Source organism: Anabas testudineus, chromosome 14 (genome assembly GCF_900324465.2).
Source record: "Anabas testudineus chromosome 14, fAnaTes1.2, whole genome shotgun sequence".
Classification (NCBI taxonomy): domain Eukaryota; kingdom Metazoa; phylum Chordata; class Actinopteri; order Anabantiformes; family Anabantidae; genus Anabas; species Anabas testudineus.
Window position 1 is genome coordinate 12,257,164 of NC_046623.1, and position 17,381 is coordinate 12,274,544.

The 17,381-nt window shown below is 43.1% G+C and overlaps 1 protein-coding gene across 1 annotated transcript; it reads right to left on the reverse strand.

Annotated features, from left to right (window-relative positions):
* Nucleotides 1-3,963: 3,963 nt before the first annotated feature.
* On the reverse strand, nt 3,964-16,917 carry tecta (tectorin alpha). Its single transcript, XM_026369804.1, has 23 exons — nt 16,854-16,917; nt 16,589-16,728; nt 16,188-16,475; nt 15,852-15,989; nt 15,581-15,746; nt 15,045-15,457; nt 14,311-14,881; nt 13,600-14,210; nt 12,860-13,430; nt 11,628-12,256; nt 10,366-11,023; nt 9,612-9,811; nt 9,086-9,466; nt 8,448-8,734; nt 7,851-8,131; nt 7,559-7,669; nt 7,147-7,349; nt 6,873-7,036; nt 6,533-6,781; nt 6,273-6,435; nt 6,099-6,183; nt 5,880-5,999; nt 3,964-5,757 (listed from the first exon to the last, which is right to left on the reverse strand). Exons 1-23 carry the CDS (start codon nt 16,915-16,917, stop codon nt 5,654-5,656), a joined length of 6,597 nt encoding a protein of 2,198 aa, XP_026225589.1. The 3' UTR covers nt 3,964-5,653.
* Between the last annotated feature and the right edge of the window lie 464 nt (nt 16,918-17,381).

Consider the following 17,381-nt stretch of genomic DNA (forward strand, 5'->3'; position numbering starts at 1 on the left):
TGAAACCACTGATAAACATTTTAGTCTGGTGGGTCCCCGGTGGGGCCCCTGCAAGTGGTCACAGTCTGGGGGCTCATGTGATGATTGGTGAGGCAAGAAACTTACATGAGTGCAGCAGCTACTTGGTCACAACTTGATATAACTCCATAGTTACTTTGCAGATGCTGTAATAGTAACAGATAACAGATGTATGTAATAAGGAAATCATTATGCATATATACAGTATGTGGTATGTATATATATATATATATATATATATATAGTGTGTGTGTGTGTGTGTGGTGTGTGTGTGTGTGTGTAAACCCCAAAACATAGAGCTGCCTCTTCAGTGTTGATCATGCCAAAAACACCACATGTAGCTTTTTAGTCAAGGAACCATTCTATATATAGAGTATATATATGTGTATATATATCCAGAAAGAAAGAAAAGAACAAAGTTTTCCCACCATTTTTAAATATAACTACTCTCAGCATTTAATTCACAATTCTTTAACAAGATCATGTTAAAAGCTGTTATTCTTAAAAAGGTTTACACAGATACTTTTCTGTAGTACAAATTGTATCGTTGGCGATTAGAAAACTGTGTCCTGGCAGAAATAAAATCTCTTGTCAGCTCTATTCCACCTTCCAAAACTTTGGCCTCTTGCAGAGAGACCTGCTGACCATACTTTAATCTTTAGACTGTGGTTTTGACTTGACACAGAAACTGAGACTGATAAGAAGCGTGATTGCAGCCTCGTAAACCATTACAGGTCCTTCAACACTCTACGTTCACTTTAATCTTTTGGCTCAGATCTTAGAATTGCTGAGCAAAGTCTAATGCTTTCAGAGACACTTGACATGAAATTAAGAAATCGTATTATATCACACTCAAATAAATCCAATTAAAGGTTTATAGGCTGTGGGGTTGAGTAAATGCTATAGTGATAAACCTCTGTGTAATGGAGTTGGGGAAAAAAACCCAAACCCATTTAATTATTACATTTTAAATGATTTTGCTTGATTGCATTCACGCCTGGCTAACTCACCGTGGAAAAAATGTATGTAAGTACAGTACGTCAGCGAGGGAACACCTCGAACAGTTCAGTCATATTCAGGCAAAACCAGAAACACTGACTGGAGTAATTCCTTCTATGCAAACCTTATAATTAGTTAACCACATGCTTAGAAGAAGAATGTGATTGCTGAGTTTGTCGCATTCCAGTCACTGCTGATCCTGACTGTGGGTAAAACATGTGTTTTAACAAGGTTAAATTCCACATTTATCAGCATCCTGAGAAGAGACCTAGAAGACATCAGATTTTCTTTAAATCTGGTAACACTTTAGTGATAGTTTTGAGTGTTTCACAAACATAGAATACTGCTATGGAGTCTAGTAAAAGGCAAACAAGACAAAATATACATAATCTGGAGTACTGGACCATGACTGCCCTGGATTTGTGTGGGAATGCGTAAGCTTAAGGAGAATTGCAAATGTGCAAAGATAATATGGTGAGGAAATAGTGCGGGATATAACTAGATGATTTAAGGAGAAGAATGAGATAGAAAGTTTTATCTTTAAATTGATTTATTCCATATTTATGTGGGTCGGTGTTCAACCACAGCCACCATCGTAATTTAACGTTTTAGTCTGATAATATTTACCAAATGTAACTTAACCGAATTTACAGTTAAAGCTGATGGGAACATCAGTGCTGCAGGTATTTTGTCATAACTGTAAAAGTGTAAAAGTACTGGATGTATTATAAAGTAAATTATTAAGCGTAGCATGTTCTAAGTTGAGGTACGATTTGTTCCGAAACACCACTAAAATCAGTGGATATCAATGTCAGTTCAGGATGTATGAAATTTCAGGGCAAACCTTCTAATCATTGTTTAGACATGTCAAACTGAAGCTCACTGATTCACATTGACTGACCATCATCTCAGGATGCTGATGAATGTGGAATTTGACCATGTTAAAACACATGTTTTGGTGACTGAAATGCATCAAAGTCATCACATTCTTCTTCTAAGCTTGTGGTTAATTATTGTGGGTGTGAGTACATTGTACACTGACTGTATGAAACATGTATGCTTTATGGATTAGAGGGAATTAAATGTGATTACACTGATAAAATATTAGCCTTGTACTGTTCACCCTCTAAGAGTTATTGCTGATAATAAATGCAGAAGGGGGTGTTATATAACAAGGCAGATGGTGTGGCTCAAAGGCTGGTTTGAGGTTGCTATTATGATCAGTGGGAGATAAAATCGGGGTGAAAAAACTCTCCCAAATAATTACAATAATTACAACGCGTAAGACTGACCTTGAGTTACAACTGAGCTGATCCCTTCATCTAAACACATGTAAACACGCACTACCTGTAGACTTCTCCACCCCTGGGTGAGGCCTACATTCTTCACGTTTGCATGTCATCGAGGGAACACCTTGAACAGTACTAGTGTACTGTAGGGAATCCTTTTCTATAAACTTCACATCTACGTAAACTGTACAGTGAGTCACTTAGATACCTACAAGGAGGGATTAATCATGCACAAATGCACAATCAAACACAAGCAACATGATAAAATAAGATCAGATGCAGTGAAACTAAGCTTGAGATAAACAGTTTTAACTCTGGGTTTGTTTGCAATTTATTATATTATATAAAAAAGAAATAAACCACTGGTGTACTCAGCAACACACACATAATTGGTCAGCCAAGGAGAACGCCATCACCAAACCTCCACGGAGCAGAGTGAGGGAATCACAATGAACCATTTGAAGAAGATTTCATAGGCAGAAATATACCAGAAGATGTAAACTCCTCATGAGGAGTAAGAATTAGAAAACCAGGTTCAAATTTGCAGAAAAGTAAAAATGTCAGCATTTTCAAATAGTTCTGATTATTCTAAAAGAGGAAATTGGCGACAAAATGCTTTGTCTCAACTTTACAATGGTAAAATTGAAGTAGTATTAAGAGAAAGATATGATAGAATAATCGTTTGAGTGCAACACATATTTATGACGTGTAATAAGTGATAACTGTTATAAAAGAGTCAGATACATACACCGACTTGCACACACCCATAAACTTATGTAACCATAGATACTCAACAGGCCAAACATTCACCACAAAGGGAGGAAATCGGGGTCAAGAGGCAGCCGTGCACTTCAACATTGTTTTCAATACCAGCATGTTGACAGATCACATTTAAATGGCTTTTAAATAATTAGTGGCCTGAGTGAGTGCGTTGAAATATCCTTAACTGCATTATCAAATGAGCTAGTGTTTATCAAGTGCTTCTCTAAAGGAAAACAAAGGGGACATTGATACATGTTGAAGCTGAAAAAGATGTTTAAAATACGAAATGCGTCATTCACCTTTAACTATTGTCATTCTTATCAAGTGTTATCAGTAAGAAGGTCCAGTTTTCACAGCGTCTAATAGGTTAATCTGACCTTTTCAGGCCCTTTGTATTTAGTCCTTAGACAGCAAGTGAACGTGTATGAAAATTAATCCACTTTTTATTTAACATGTCTCATACTACTGTGCTGGTATTGATATATTTTCCACTGAAGATGGAGACATTTCTCCTCTCTCGCCCCCTTTTACTTTCAGTGTGACTAATTGACTAAGAGCAATTTAAATGTACCTTCTCATCTCATACAAGAGAATTTGTTTCCTAGGTTTACTGTGTCATACGCTACCTTGAACACATTTAGATCTCTTTCAGTGAAGCGATCACTTCACTGGAATTGTGTCGCCAGGATCCGGCTGGAACATCCTACTTCCTGTCACCATCATGCCATTCTTTGGTGTAGACTTTATAAATATTCACGGTATGTAAAAAAAAAAAGCTGTAATGGACGCTGGGTGTGGTGGATACAGAGCCCTGTGAGTTAGTGCTGAATTGTCACGGCTGCATAAAATAAACCTGACTCACATTTGACTTTGAGAACTTCTTCATTTATTTATGCTTGGGCGGTTTTGCTCTCAAAGGATAAAACATCTTTTGGTCATGTTTTAAACACACAAATAAAAAGATACTGGTTGTTACATCGTGACAATGACTGTACATTTGTACACTGAAGGTAGTCAAACATGTCATGTCTGTGAAAAAAAACGGCCACTAACCAAACATTTGTGGTGTCACTGACAATTATCAAGCACAGGGCGTCAAACTGAACTCTACGGAGCAGGGTCCATACTTCAATACTTACTCTGTTGACAGTATTGCAGTGATATGTCAGAACATGTCCATCCTAAAAGGCGTGCTCATGTTCAGAGTCAGTCAGAGCCAGTATGAGAAAAATGTGATGACATTAGAGAAAACTAGAACTGATTAAATGGTGAAGATGAAATATTTCAATGGCACAAATGATTGTATTTTTGACAGCCACAACACAGTCTGGGCACTAAACTAATGACACCAAAACTGGAGTTAAAAATATAAGAGTATTCGCTTCACAAGGTGCTCTCCTCACACATAAATACTCACTTCATTCACAAACCAATATAAATGCAGGCCGCTGCCGCCACCACCACCACCATTTACATGTACTCTCACACTGTTTCCATTATGAAATATCCTGTCACATAGTTTTACATGATCCACAGCCTGTTTGTTGCCACAAGGTGATGCAGACTTTGTTAGCTTGGAAAGATAAACACTGTAATTACAGTGGTGTGTCTGAAGGTCAGACAGTAGGTTTTATATTCACACACACTTTAATACCAGACACTATCAGAGCAGGGCATTTAGAGGGCATCTAGACGTGTTACTAATCTATCTAGACAAGGGAAAAACACACATCTTAGTGTAGGTGCAAACACACAGTGGACGCACTGCGACTGAAAGCCTCTCAAAGCTGGTGGACCACATCTGGAAGAGGCCGGGGTCACACAGTTATTGGACCTCAACCAGGTGTAAATGACATCTTTAATAAATATCTGCCAACAATGTTCCTTCGTGTTCTCTCAAGCTGCCAAAGAAAAAGCTACGTGGTCAGGTGGTTAAGACGTGCGCCCGCAGCGCACAGTGTCTGGGCAAACACTAGTGCTTCTCTTTAATGTAACACACTGTATGATGTAAGAAGCATAAGTAGCATATTAACTTTAGCTGTCACCATTAACCATGTGACCTTCAAACCCGTCATGATGATCATGCTTGATTCACCTTGAGCTCTCCATTTAAGATTATTCAGATCGAGTCACCTTAATTGAACCATTTTCCACTTAACTTTATCATAGGGCCTCACTCGCCTTACATTACCTTTAACCCCATATGTGCAGGATTGGCAAACTGGCAACTGCTTTGGTGCCATCCGGTGGTTGTATAAGGAAAAGACAGTGTGGCATACATCTGTGATTGAACCGAGTTACAATGGCATTAAATGACTACACATACTGGCTAACAATACACGATGAGGTGTATTGAAATATGACAATGATGGAGGAAGAGGAGGGGAAGAGTAACACACTCTGAAAGATGACGTACCCTCAGTGTTATCAATGTTATTTTGATTCAAAGATCTGTGAATGTACAATGTACTCTGTGTGGCACACAGCTGATCTACTTGCTACTCAATGTTGACGCGGGGTGCATCTTCAAGTCTTTTATATGTTTGATCTGCTTTCGTTTGCTGCCTCGCTTTGCTCACAGGATGTTAGGAGAAGAAAGCAGTATGAATATGAGCCATGAGCATGGAGATCACAGCACTGACAATCAGCAGTGGACCCTCGGTCGTAACGTCGCAGCTCGAGCTCACAGCTGGGAAAAGAAGAGACGTCGTAGAGAATGGGTTTTTCTTATGTTACAAACGTAATGAACATTCAGTAGCCTACATATTCAGTGTGACTTTTGCAACTTTGTGTGTGTGTTGTTGTTCTTACTCCGGCAGCTTTTCCCATCTCGTTGTAGCGTCCCTGTCACACAGCTGCACATGGGCCCAGTAAGCTTACTGCTGCAGATCTGCTCACAGCCGCCATTCTCCTCCTCACACCAGTCAGATTCTGAGGAGACATCAGAAGTGAGTCACAGAAATCCTGCAGTCCACTTGACCATTCACAGCATGGAGAGGTAAATGTAAAGCAGGGCTCGTCCATATTCACCTCTCCGTCTTATGGGCCCCACAGACAGTATGTGTTCTTTATGTTCACTGTCCTCTGAGTACATCCTCCTCTTGTGTGGACAGTTCTGAACATACAGCACAGACACTTTAATACTGAGGACATTGTTTCATCACCACTGTGACTTAAGGCTGTGTAGTTTCTTGTGTTTCTCACCACTTTGCATGCATTTGTTTCGGAGTCACACAGGGACACGTCGCAGTGCAGGTGGACCTCATCGTAATCCCCGATGAACTTGAAGACGGTGACATGAAAGCGGCATGTCAGTGACACACCGTTCTCTGCCATGCCAATGGTGTTGTCCTTAATGTTTGGACACCTAGTGAAAGCCAGGTATTAAAAAAAAACTGCCTCTATTCTTAAAGAGATCACATATGTTATTAGATATGATGTGCAGCATTAAAAGGTATCCCTACCCTCTCTCTATAATGATATAGCGAAGTCGATCACTGCTGTAGCGGGATGGTGTGGCCCAGCACATGTTCACTATGAGGATGAGCTGATTTTCATCTGCACCTTCCACAAAAACACCCACATAGAGGTTGTCCCGAGTACTGAGCACCACCTCCCCTTCCCTGTATGGATTGCGGTATGAGGAGTTTTTATATAAAGCCATCTTGGTGATGAAGTTTCCCTCTTGAGTCGGTAAGGTGAGGTTAATCACACTAGAAGATGGAAGAGACAATGTTGTTACAGAATGTGTCCCCATGGCGTTCTCAGCCGTTAATCCCTGGTTTTAGGTGCGAGTGGCCTGACCTGAGCATAGGTTTGAGGACAGTCTCCAGCGAGATCTTCAGGTCCAGTTCATAGGCACAGGAAAACTCCACATTGATGGTCTTGTCTCTGGTAATAACATTCCCAGTGTTGTTCACACTCTCGATCCACACTGTGTTTTTGTACATTATGTGTGTCCCATTCGACTATCAAAGAGATAAAGAGAGGTTTGAATTTTGAGATTCATCTGTGGTGGTTAAGAAAGAAAAAGCACAGTGACCTTTCAAGAAAGAATGTAAATGATGCATTCACAGACCAGTACAATGGAGCCACAGTGTCCCTTCGTGTTGTTGATGTGGAAGGAGATGAAGTCCTCTCCCTCGATGCCGGCACAGTGCTCGTCGTTGATCCTGACATCCTCTCGTTCAAAGCCCAGCTGGAAGAGCTTACACTTGGAGATGGAAACTTCCATCTGAGCATGCTTACATGTCACCTCTGCCTGGATAATATCATCATCACCTGCCGCACACATACATCACAATTATTGTAAAGTACAGTGCAGGTACAGTGTAGAATTAGTGGAAAGTTATTTAAATGTTTTATCATTGAACACTGGAAGAAATACTCCACATCTTATATATTTAAAAGGCATTTTTAATATTGGTGGCTACAGGCAGCTTGCTAGATACAATACATAAACAGCTGCTAGATGTGGATGAGCGTCTCACCTCCAGTGCTGGTGGGTAATTCTGGACAGCCACACAGGTCACCTCCATTTTCCAGCTCACATGTGAAGTTTGTGCAGATCTCTCCTGCACAGGGATCATAGATCCATTCTGCTAAAGATACGTCCACACACAATGTTAGCTGTCACACATAAGTTTCACTTATGCTCTGAGTTAGAATAACACAGTAAAAAGGTTTGTCTGGAGGAACTGGTGATTGGACAAATAATGTCATTTGTCTCATTATCTGATTGTGTTGCAGTCACGTATGGCTGGTGCCTCGTGGTTCCCTTACAGCAGTTTTCTTGGGTGATCCACTTGGTGGTGAGGGTGCCCAGGGAGCGACAGGCTTCGGCATAGGCTGCAAGTGAACCACAGACCTGAGCCTTGCGGTGGTTGTAGCAGCCGTCCAGGTAGCAGGACTGGTAGAAGGGTCGGGGATCCAGCAGGCCGTGGCAGGGCTGGAAGAAACCCTTTACCAAGGTGAGCTTCTGACAGGCGTCTTCACCCTGGAGTGCCATCACTGCTGTGTTGTCACAAGACTGAGCCAGAGCCACATACTGGGTCTCATCACAACTACAGGAGAAAGGTGGACATGAGAGGCTGGTAAATTCAATAAAAATAAAAAGATTGTTTCTGATGTAGGTAGGGCAATCTTTTCCTGAACAGATGGAAAAACATCTTTTATTTTATTTGCTTTAAAACACTCTCAAGCTGTTAGCTTGAACCAAGGCAAATGCGTCCAGTTCTGTTTTGATTTCTGCATACTCCAGAGAGAAACATCTGGTTCTTTAGCTACCACATGTTCCACGTCTAGCACTTATCATCACCCACATATTTCTCATTTGGTGCTGACCATAAAAGCCACATGAAACCACAGTGTCTGGTCTACCTGTTCTGCATTCCATTGGTCTTCCAGCTTTGGGCCAGTTCCAGGGCGCTGACAGCCGGCTTGCCCCTAGAGGTGATGTAGTCATCACTGGGGTCTCCGTTAAAATTCCCACAAAGGCCACACACCTTATTCTGAAGCCGCTGGCCCATCGTGATGCTGAGAGTGTTAAATCGATTGTATCGCACCTGGATGTCCTGGGGTGTGTCGATGACAATGAAACCTTCAGATGTGGACAGACGAGTCATCAGCCCAGTTAGAAATGGTACCGATACTGGTGTGCCATTGACCTGAAAGGACACATAGACCTTCAGATACTGTAGACCATATGGAAGTCCATTGTATTCAACTTTGCTTTAGAGCTGGCAAATAAAAGTATAGTGGACTTATGAGATATGTCATTGGGTTTAAATCATGTTTATAAGACATAGTACATAAGGAACAGGAACGTCTGAACTCTGTTGATCTTTGCACTCACAGCTGTACTTGGTCTGATATGACTAGCAGCTTATGGTGGCCGTTCCTAAAGACACTGCAGTAGATGTTTGTGAGTAACTGACAATAGTGAGTTAGAAAAAGGGCAGGTGGGATGCAGCAGTTCATCAGAAATTATTTGTCTGTTGTGGCTGGATTTCTCTCACCTTAATAGTGCTGCCAGAGATGAGTATATTCTCCTCATTGATGTAAAGGTACACATGAGAAATTGTGGTGAGGTTGGGTGTGCTCCACTTATCAAAGTTAGCGATGATCTGGAAAGAGAGATCCGGCAGTTTGTGGCAGTTTGTGGACAAAACGAAGGAACAAGAGGCCGGGAGGCGCAATGATGCCCCATCAAAGGTCCTGAAGACCCCGCCACCCGAAGCCACACAGTGCTGTGAGCGGCGTGCGAAGCAGCCTCTCACGCCGTACCGCAGGGTACACTCCTCCTCTGCCTTACATCGCCTTGGGTCACACTGGATCAGGTTTCGTCCAATGCACTGACAGCGTTTTGTACAGTCGCTGTTCCAAAACAGCTGTTTGGGCTGAAATAAAGAAGAGCTGATTAGTATTAACACAACACACTTAAGATTCTCATACAACAAGACAAGTATTTCTGGTCATTGCATATACGGTCTCATATTTGTTCAAGGTGACATCAGGTACAGCAGCGCTGGACGTGAGACTGACCTCAAAGTACTTGCCGTCAGTGTAGCAACCACAGTTTTGAGGTAGGATGCAGCTCTTGCCGTTGAGCACATAGCCCTGGTCACACTGGCAGCCCTCCACACAGTCCTGGCTGCAGTCCCTCTGGCCACGGGCTGGGGCGCACTGGGGCTGACACACCGGCATGCAACTGGAGTAATGGCTGTTAGGTGGACAGCTTTGGACTGGGAGCAAAGGTTAAGTTAAGTGTTGATTTTCCAGGTATAAACGTTTGACAACATCAACATTAATCAGGCATCATTTGTCCACATGTTGAGGTCGTATAGCTTTGAACCTTGTTAGCATTGCTTAGGACAAAGGAAGCAGCCTGGCTCAATCTAAAGTTCAAAGATATCCCTGCCGATGTCTCCAAAGCTCATAAATTAGTAAGTGTATTGCATTTGTTGTAATGGTATTGCAGATTTTTGCCATGCAGATGCAGATTTTTGCCATAAACACAACACGTTGATTTCAAAAACAGCTTCATTTTGATGTTCATTTAAAAAGTGTCAACTTCAAATGCATTTAAAGTATTTTTTGGGTTCAGGTTTTTGATGGAACTACAACTAGAATATTTATTGATATTAACAGTTTACAGTATATTGTGTTGATTATTCACAGTAATGAGGGACATACTGTTGTGCATGTGTATGTACCACTACAGATAAATGAGAATGTTTCTACTGTAACATCAGGGCACACACAATCAGAGTACATGGCCTAATTAAAGTGAGCTCACCACATGGCGTGTCGCTCCTCCAGCCGGTCAGTGGCACTCCCTGGGTCTGACAAGTACTGGCATAGATCTGCAGCCAGTTACAGATTGTATCCTGAGCTCCCTGGTCCAAACAGGTGTCCTGCAAACAGCTTTGATAAAAGAAGGCTGGTGCCACCTTGCTGTGACAACGTGCAAACACACCTCCACGATCCACAATTAGCCCACACAGCCTCACGGCCTCGGGCTCCACAAACACATACAGTCCATCTCCCACGTGGAAACGTATACCTGTGTTGACTTCGTTTGCCCCATTGTCATTGTTGATGTTCATGGTGGCATCGGCCACCATGAGAGGGGCGTCATGTTGCATGCTTTTCTCCCCCAGGCCACAACGTGGACACGAGTCTCCACAGCCCACCTGGCAGAAGGTGTCCCTCTCTGCCCAGGCCATGCCCCAGTCAGTGGTAGTGAGAGTAGGTGGGGATAGTGGCATACCCTGACAGAGGCCGCAGGAGGCATTGTAGAGGTCGTGGGGTAAAGTCAACAGGAGGAGTGTGTTCCAGTCAAAGGCAACCTTCAGACCGAAGTCTGTTTCCAGGATGAGTTGCATGCCCAAGGTTGAAATGTTGACCTTCCCTTGACCCAGCTTTAGGGGAAGGTACAAGCGCTCCTTATTCACCTAAGAGAAAAGAGATTCAATAAAGCCGGTTCTAGTTTTAACTGTAAGAACTGACACACAAAGAGTACTGCTACACATATGTATAGTCTCTAATCTAACTGAACTGCATATTTTCAAGGTATGTCTGGAAACACAAGGCACCACTGGATAACATTAAGACTAATATGTTTCTCATATAATGTAGAGAAAGAGACAGACACAGAGAATGAGGATAAAAATCTTTGTGTGTGTGTGTGTGTGTGTGTGTTGGATTATGTGTGTCATTTCTGTTCCTCCTCAGATCTTTTAGTCGGTTTGTGAACACAGTCCAAATGTCGCTCAGGGTCAGGGTTTTGTCTGAGCCAAATCCAGCCTGATAAAAGATGCCCATTGAAATTAGATCCACCTTAAGCCAATCAAAGAGGAATTCACCCACTGCCTGGTTATTCTATCGGCTTGATTAGAAATAACATGTCCTCACACATAAAACTGAACTACGACCTTTACAGGTCAGGCAATAAACGGGTATTAAAGGAATAAATGCTGATAACAAGAACTAGGGAACAGCTTGTGATCATTTGGCTCAGTGTTTTCCATTTGCTGTTATTTCTGCTTGAGCACTCACCGTAACAGTGTTTTTGTAGGTTCGAGAGACTTCAATCTCATACTCATAGACTTCCAGCACAAAGCCCCTCACCCAAATTGCCTGGCCTGTGTCCCTCTCCTCATTACGAGCTGCCAATTTAAACTGAGGAAAAATTCCACTGATGGTTGCATGGTCCCTGTTCTGTCTTCCACAGTTTGTGGTGGCCATCCTAAGAGTACAAGAGCTCTGCAGCTCAAATGGTACCCCTCCAAATGGTAGAAAGTGTCCATAGCCAGCTGCCACACACAGAGCCTCGGTGCGTGGCTGGCAGAAATACAGGCCATCATTCTCCTGGCAGTACTCCTCCGCGTGACAGGGTGCGAGCTGACAGTATACACTGTTGTCAGAGCCATTGCAGTAGCAGCGCTCCTGGCATTCCCAGTCCGTCCAGAAAGTCTGATTAGTGGCCAGCTGGCGCCCATGGCTCATGCAGCCACAATCACTGCGTAACACACACAGGCCATCCCGTAGCACAAAGCCTTCCTCACACTGACACCCCTCCTGGCACGGCAGTAGACACGGCTCTTCGGGTTCATCTAAGTTTGCACAGGTCAGAGGGCAAGCACTGGTGCACTCATCAAAATGACTGTTCTCTGGACAGGGAAGAGCTGAGAGAGAAGAGCAGGATAAGAGAAACCAAGAATCAAGGAATGATTAAGATCAGCAACAGCTGGATTTACTGCGGATTTGAAATAGGTTATAGCAAAGCACCAGAACTCTGTAGTCCGTGTGAATATTCAATATTAACTCATATTTCTCTCAAAATACAGCTAAATACAAAGCTTCTGTTTGTATGATGAATTAGGGTAGGGTTATCATTTCTTATCACAGTTGCTGAGGACAAATATGAGAAACAAACTGCACACTGAACTAGACCAAGTACAAAATGCATTTTGGAACTAGGTTGCTGTTGAACTGTGGTAAATGTTATGAATTCAAAGTGACATAATATATAATTACAATGAGTGATTGACAATGTAGTTTTATTGTGGAGTACACCTTTAAAGAAATGGTAACTGTTTATCACTGTCAGCAGGGGTGGAATAAAATTAAAGAAAGTTTACATTTTCACCTGCAATACTGCTGCAACATAGGCAAATTGTAATGACTATTATTTTCCACCTGCGACCTGACTCTAATATATCTGCTGTGATAAAAGGTCTATGATTTTAATTCATGTGGTAAAAATCCAGAGACTTGTGTCTACTCACGGCAGTTGGTGGCACTCCTCCAGGAAGTGAGGCCTACATGAGCATCCTGACAGGCGGTTACGTAAGCCTGCAGTGAAGAACACAGGGCTGAGCGGTTCCCTTCCTTTACACACATGTTGTACAAGCAGTTCCTGAAAAAAGGCGAGGGGTTGACCACTGCGTGACATGCCAGAAATGAACTATTTCCGGGGTCATTGATGTTGCCACACATCCAAGGACTCTGGTAGAGACGCAAGTCTGTACACATGCGATACAGGTCATCACAGTCACCGTTACAGGTAAGGTCATCAGCAATGGAGCGCCAGCCATCAGTGAACTGTTCAGTAGACTCTGCCAGGCGTCCATTAGGAAGACGAAGGTCGTCGGTGGCATTGCTATTGAAGACACCACATAGACCACAAGTAACATTATAGTACAGGGTGGAGAGGGAGATGTTGAGGAACCCCTGCCGCGTGTAGTGCACACGAAGAAGACCACGGGACTCCACAACTGTAGCGTTGCCTGGTGCTCTGTATATCATCATGGTCTCCAATGGATGGACATATGGAAGTGCCATTTGTTCTCCATTTACCTGAAACAAAGAATTTATGATATCCATTTCAAATTACATTATATTTGTACAATATAGGATATATTAAGATACAGTATATATAGTGTATTTATGTCTACATTATATTATAACACATATTATGTTATCAAATTATAAAACGAAAAGGTAGTGCAGTAGAAAAAGTACTAACCTTTACTGTGTCAAAATTCATCCCTCCAATCTGAGCTTCCAGGTTAGCCACTGTAACGACCACAGGCCTTTTCCAAGCAGGGCCTTTGTTCACCAGGCGCCTGCCTATCTTTACCTCAACCATTGAGCCATTAGCTGGCACTGCACCACACAGCTTCAGTAGGTAGTAGGAGCTGTCATCCGGGAATTGTAGGAAGGTACCATCAAAGGAGGATGTCACAGAGTTTTGAGTGATTGAACACACTCCCTCCCTCCGAGGGTAGCAACCCAACAAGCCCACCTCTGCCACACACACCTCACCCTCCTTACAGGACTCATTGAAGCAGGACACTTCCCCAGCAGGCCCGCAGGTGCAGCGGAGGGAGCATTCACCTTCTTCACCACTGGGGCCTGCCCAGAAAGTGTAATTACGGGGGTAATAAAGGCCATTATGCTCACAGCCACAGTCATCACGCTGTACACAGCGGCTGCCACTGAGAACATAACCTGGATCACATTGACAACCTTCAGTACAAGGGTGGGCACAATACAGAGGAGCAGTGAGGTCTGAGCAGGAGGCTGGACAGGCACTTGTGCAGACTTGGTAGTTGCTGAACTGCGGACACGACAAAGCTGAGAGCAAATAAGAAAGAAGGAACTATGTTAGATGACAAATACATTTATGTAATGCAAGTTGAGGGATCAGTGTAAACTGAATCAAGCAGAATCTCACCACAGAAAGTACGGGATCTCCAGGGTCGTATTGTGACCCCCAGGGCCTGGCAGGCCAGAGCATAGGCCTGGATGGCCTGGCACAGTGTAGTGATGTTGTCCCGATTGCTACACATGTCATAAACACAGCTATACACGAAGGCCGTTGGGTCTACTACTGCCCTGCAGTCTCTAAAAGGTCCATCGGTTTTGTTGATAAGGCCACAGTAGTCTGAGCGAAAGTAGAAGGCTTCTGTGAGAGGGTCACACAAGCTGCAGTTCTGAGCACAGCCATCAGTACACCTCCAGTCTGTGTCCTCTGCTCGCCAGCTGCCCCCCAGCTCCACCACGCTTTCTGCTAAAGAGCCATCCGGAAGCACAGGATCATCAGCAGGGTCGTCGTTGTAGTTACCACAAAGGCCACAAGTGTTGTTGAAGTAGGAGCTGGGTAGGGAGATGGATGCATAATGTTGGCCATCATAGGTTACCAAGAGTCCGAAGTCGGTTTCTAAAGCAATGGCAACCCCAGACTGGTACACCCTGATAGCACCAAGCTGGAGTTGGACAGGTAAAGTCTTCATCAAGCCATCCACCTGTAGAAAGTAGCAGAAGAAAGATCAGAAGATTTCACTTTCATCATATTCCTTTATTAATTTAATTAATTAATAAATCATTAATAAATGAATCTATCCAAATAGCACATTAAAGGCAAATATTGTGTTAATTCCTGATATAAAGGGGTCCACAGATTCCTACCTGGACTGCTCCAAAATTGCCTTTGGGTAACATTACTCTGTGACCATACACCTCCACTGTGACATCTTTGAGCCAAGAAACAGAAGCTACCCCACGGTTCTCATTTTTGGCCTCCACACTGAAGAAAGGCAGCCCCGCCACCTCCCAGCACGGCCGAGCCAGCAGGTAGGAGCAAGTTCCTTGGAAGTGATAGAGGAAGCCGTCAAATGTGTGGTAATGGGGGTCACCAAACACCACACAAGTACTGGTCCTGGTCGGCTGACAGTAAAAGGCCCCTTCCTGCTGCTCACAGGTCTCCAGCTGCCCACAGGACGCTGCTTGACACTGCACATCATTGTTGATGTCAAGGCAGCGGCATCGCTGTAAGCACTGGTCAGACAACCAAAAGATTTCCCCTCGTCTGTAATAACGCCCTGGAAATAATGTAGGAAAGGCATTTCATTATAAAATTTCACTGAAGGCATTTTTCAAAAGACACCTACAGTGTGTATATATGTATATGTTCTTATTAGTGTTAACAGTGTGTTTGAACTTGCCATTATAGCTGCAGCCATTGGCAGGATCTATGAGTTCAGTATCTATGCGGAAGAACCAGCGGCCAGGAATATTTACATTGGTTGTTTGTTCAATGTTCACGACATCATTTGACCGTGATCCCGGCAGGTTGAAGAAGTGACCAATGTCTCCACCGTTAAAACCTGACTGAAAAGGGCAAAGTTGTGAGGAATGTGAGGTGATATCTTTATCACGTATTTATAAAATTGCTGTCATTGATAAGAGATTATCTTCATAGCATCATTAGAGTACCTGAGCTGTGGTCCCACCCAGTCCCGTTAAAGGATCACCACCACTGGCTGTTCCTGTGCTCCATGCAATTTCCCCATAGTTGAACATGGAGAAATATGCCACACCATCTGAGATTAGTACAGTTTGGAATGTGTTCACCTTTCAATCAAACAAGAGATTTTAATTAAAGATTAATATAGTTTTACAAAGAAAGAAAGACTTGATCATTTCATAAATAACATTGTCATGTGTGGCTGCAGAAGTTTTAACAGTATTTTTTTCAAATGTACCATTTTTTCTGTAAAATCTCTGACTAACAAAATTTAGATGACAATTTAGCAGGTTCTTGGTGTTTACCGGGGTTGTCTGGCTTCCTCCATAGAAGGTGACTTGGTGCCATGTTGCAATAAAGACCCAGGTGGCTGTGAAGGTGGGCATGTTTTTGAAGTACTTCCTGACATCTTGCGTTGACCTTTCCAGTATTTCTGGTTCGGTGGACTCTCTGTAGTACACGTCTCCGCGGATGCCATTGTGGACATCAGCCCATAGTGGAGCAATGAATGATCTGCTGTCACTGAGGGGAAAAGCCTCTGGTGTGAACTGACTGACCTGCACGTTGAAAGAGATCACACCATTGTTGTTGACCTGTGAAAAGAAATGACATGGTTATAAAAAATAAACTATAATATCCAGGATATAAGTTAGATGGATTACAGCTCTGTCCAGTAAGAAATTTGAGGATTTTGATCGAGTCTTACATAGATGGAACGGTAGGGGACATTGAAGAAAATGAAGGGGATGAGCAAGGCAATTTCAGGAGAACTCCCATCATCCATCTTGGGAGTTTCTAGATCCCTATGGCTGGGTCCATATGGATACAGGATATCCTGAGTACTAGCTAAAAGGAGAAAAAAAAATTGAGCTCTCAATTAAACAGAGTGCTTTATTAATATAATATATAATATATTGTTGTGGTATTGTTGTGGTACATTCAGCACATCCCAGGATATTCTCATGCCATACCTCCTGACTGTGCAAAAATGCTGAAGAAGTGGAGCAGAATGATTGGACAGCCTGGTCTGATCATTCTAAAAAGACACACAGAGAGTGAGAAGGGAGATCATTTGTGAACTAACATTACCTTATCTGTCCTCTACTTTCCCTAATGCTGATGGAAATGCAGGCAGACATGAGTCATAGGACAACTTCCCATAAACAGGGCTGTTAGACAAAGGTAGAAGGGAGGCATCAAACCAACGTCACATTACTTCTTTAAGATCAGGCTCCCAGGTCTCCCCTGAGGAGCCCTGAAAAGACTCCATTATGCATGCCAGAACAATGTATCAGGATCACATTTGCCTTAACTCCCATGTGGGCAGGCAACAGTGGACTACAGGCCTCTCTATGCCTCGATTCCCTGCAGCTGACCGAACTGGCCTACTCTGTTCCAGTGTTTCTATGTCTGAAGCCGCCAGGCTGCTTAGGACCTCATTACCACTTCTGTTTGGGAACCATCCATGCCTTGTTGGCTAAGGGAGAGGAGCGTAAACA

Excerpts from the sequence above, each read along its gene's own strand:
- tecta (XM_026369804.1), bottom strand. The coding sequence starts at position 16,917 with ATGATCAGACCAGGCTGTCCAATCATTCTGCTCCACTTCTTCAGCATT. Across the intron at positions 7,350-7,558 it reads ATTACCCACCAGCACTGGAG|GTGATGATGATATTATCCAG; the intron begins GTGAGACGCTCA and ends TGTGTGCGGCAG. Across the intron at positions 6,000-6,098 it reads GGGGCCCATAAGACGGAGAG|AATCTGACTGGTGTGAGGAG; the intron begins GTGAATATGGAC and ends ATGTCTCCTCAG.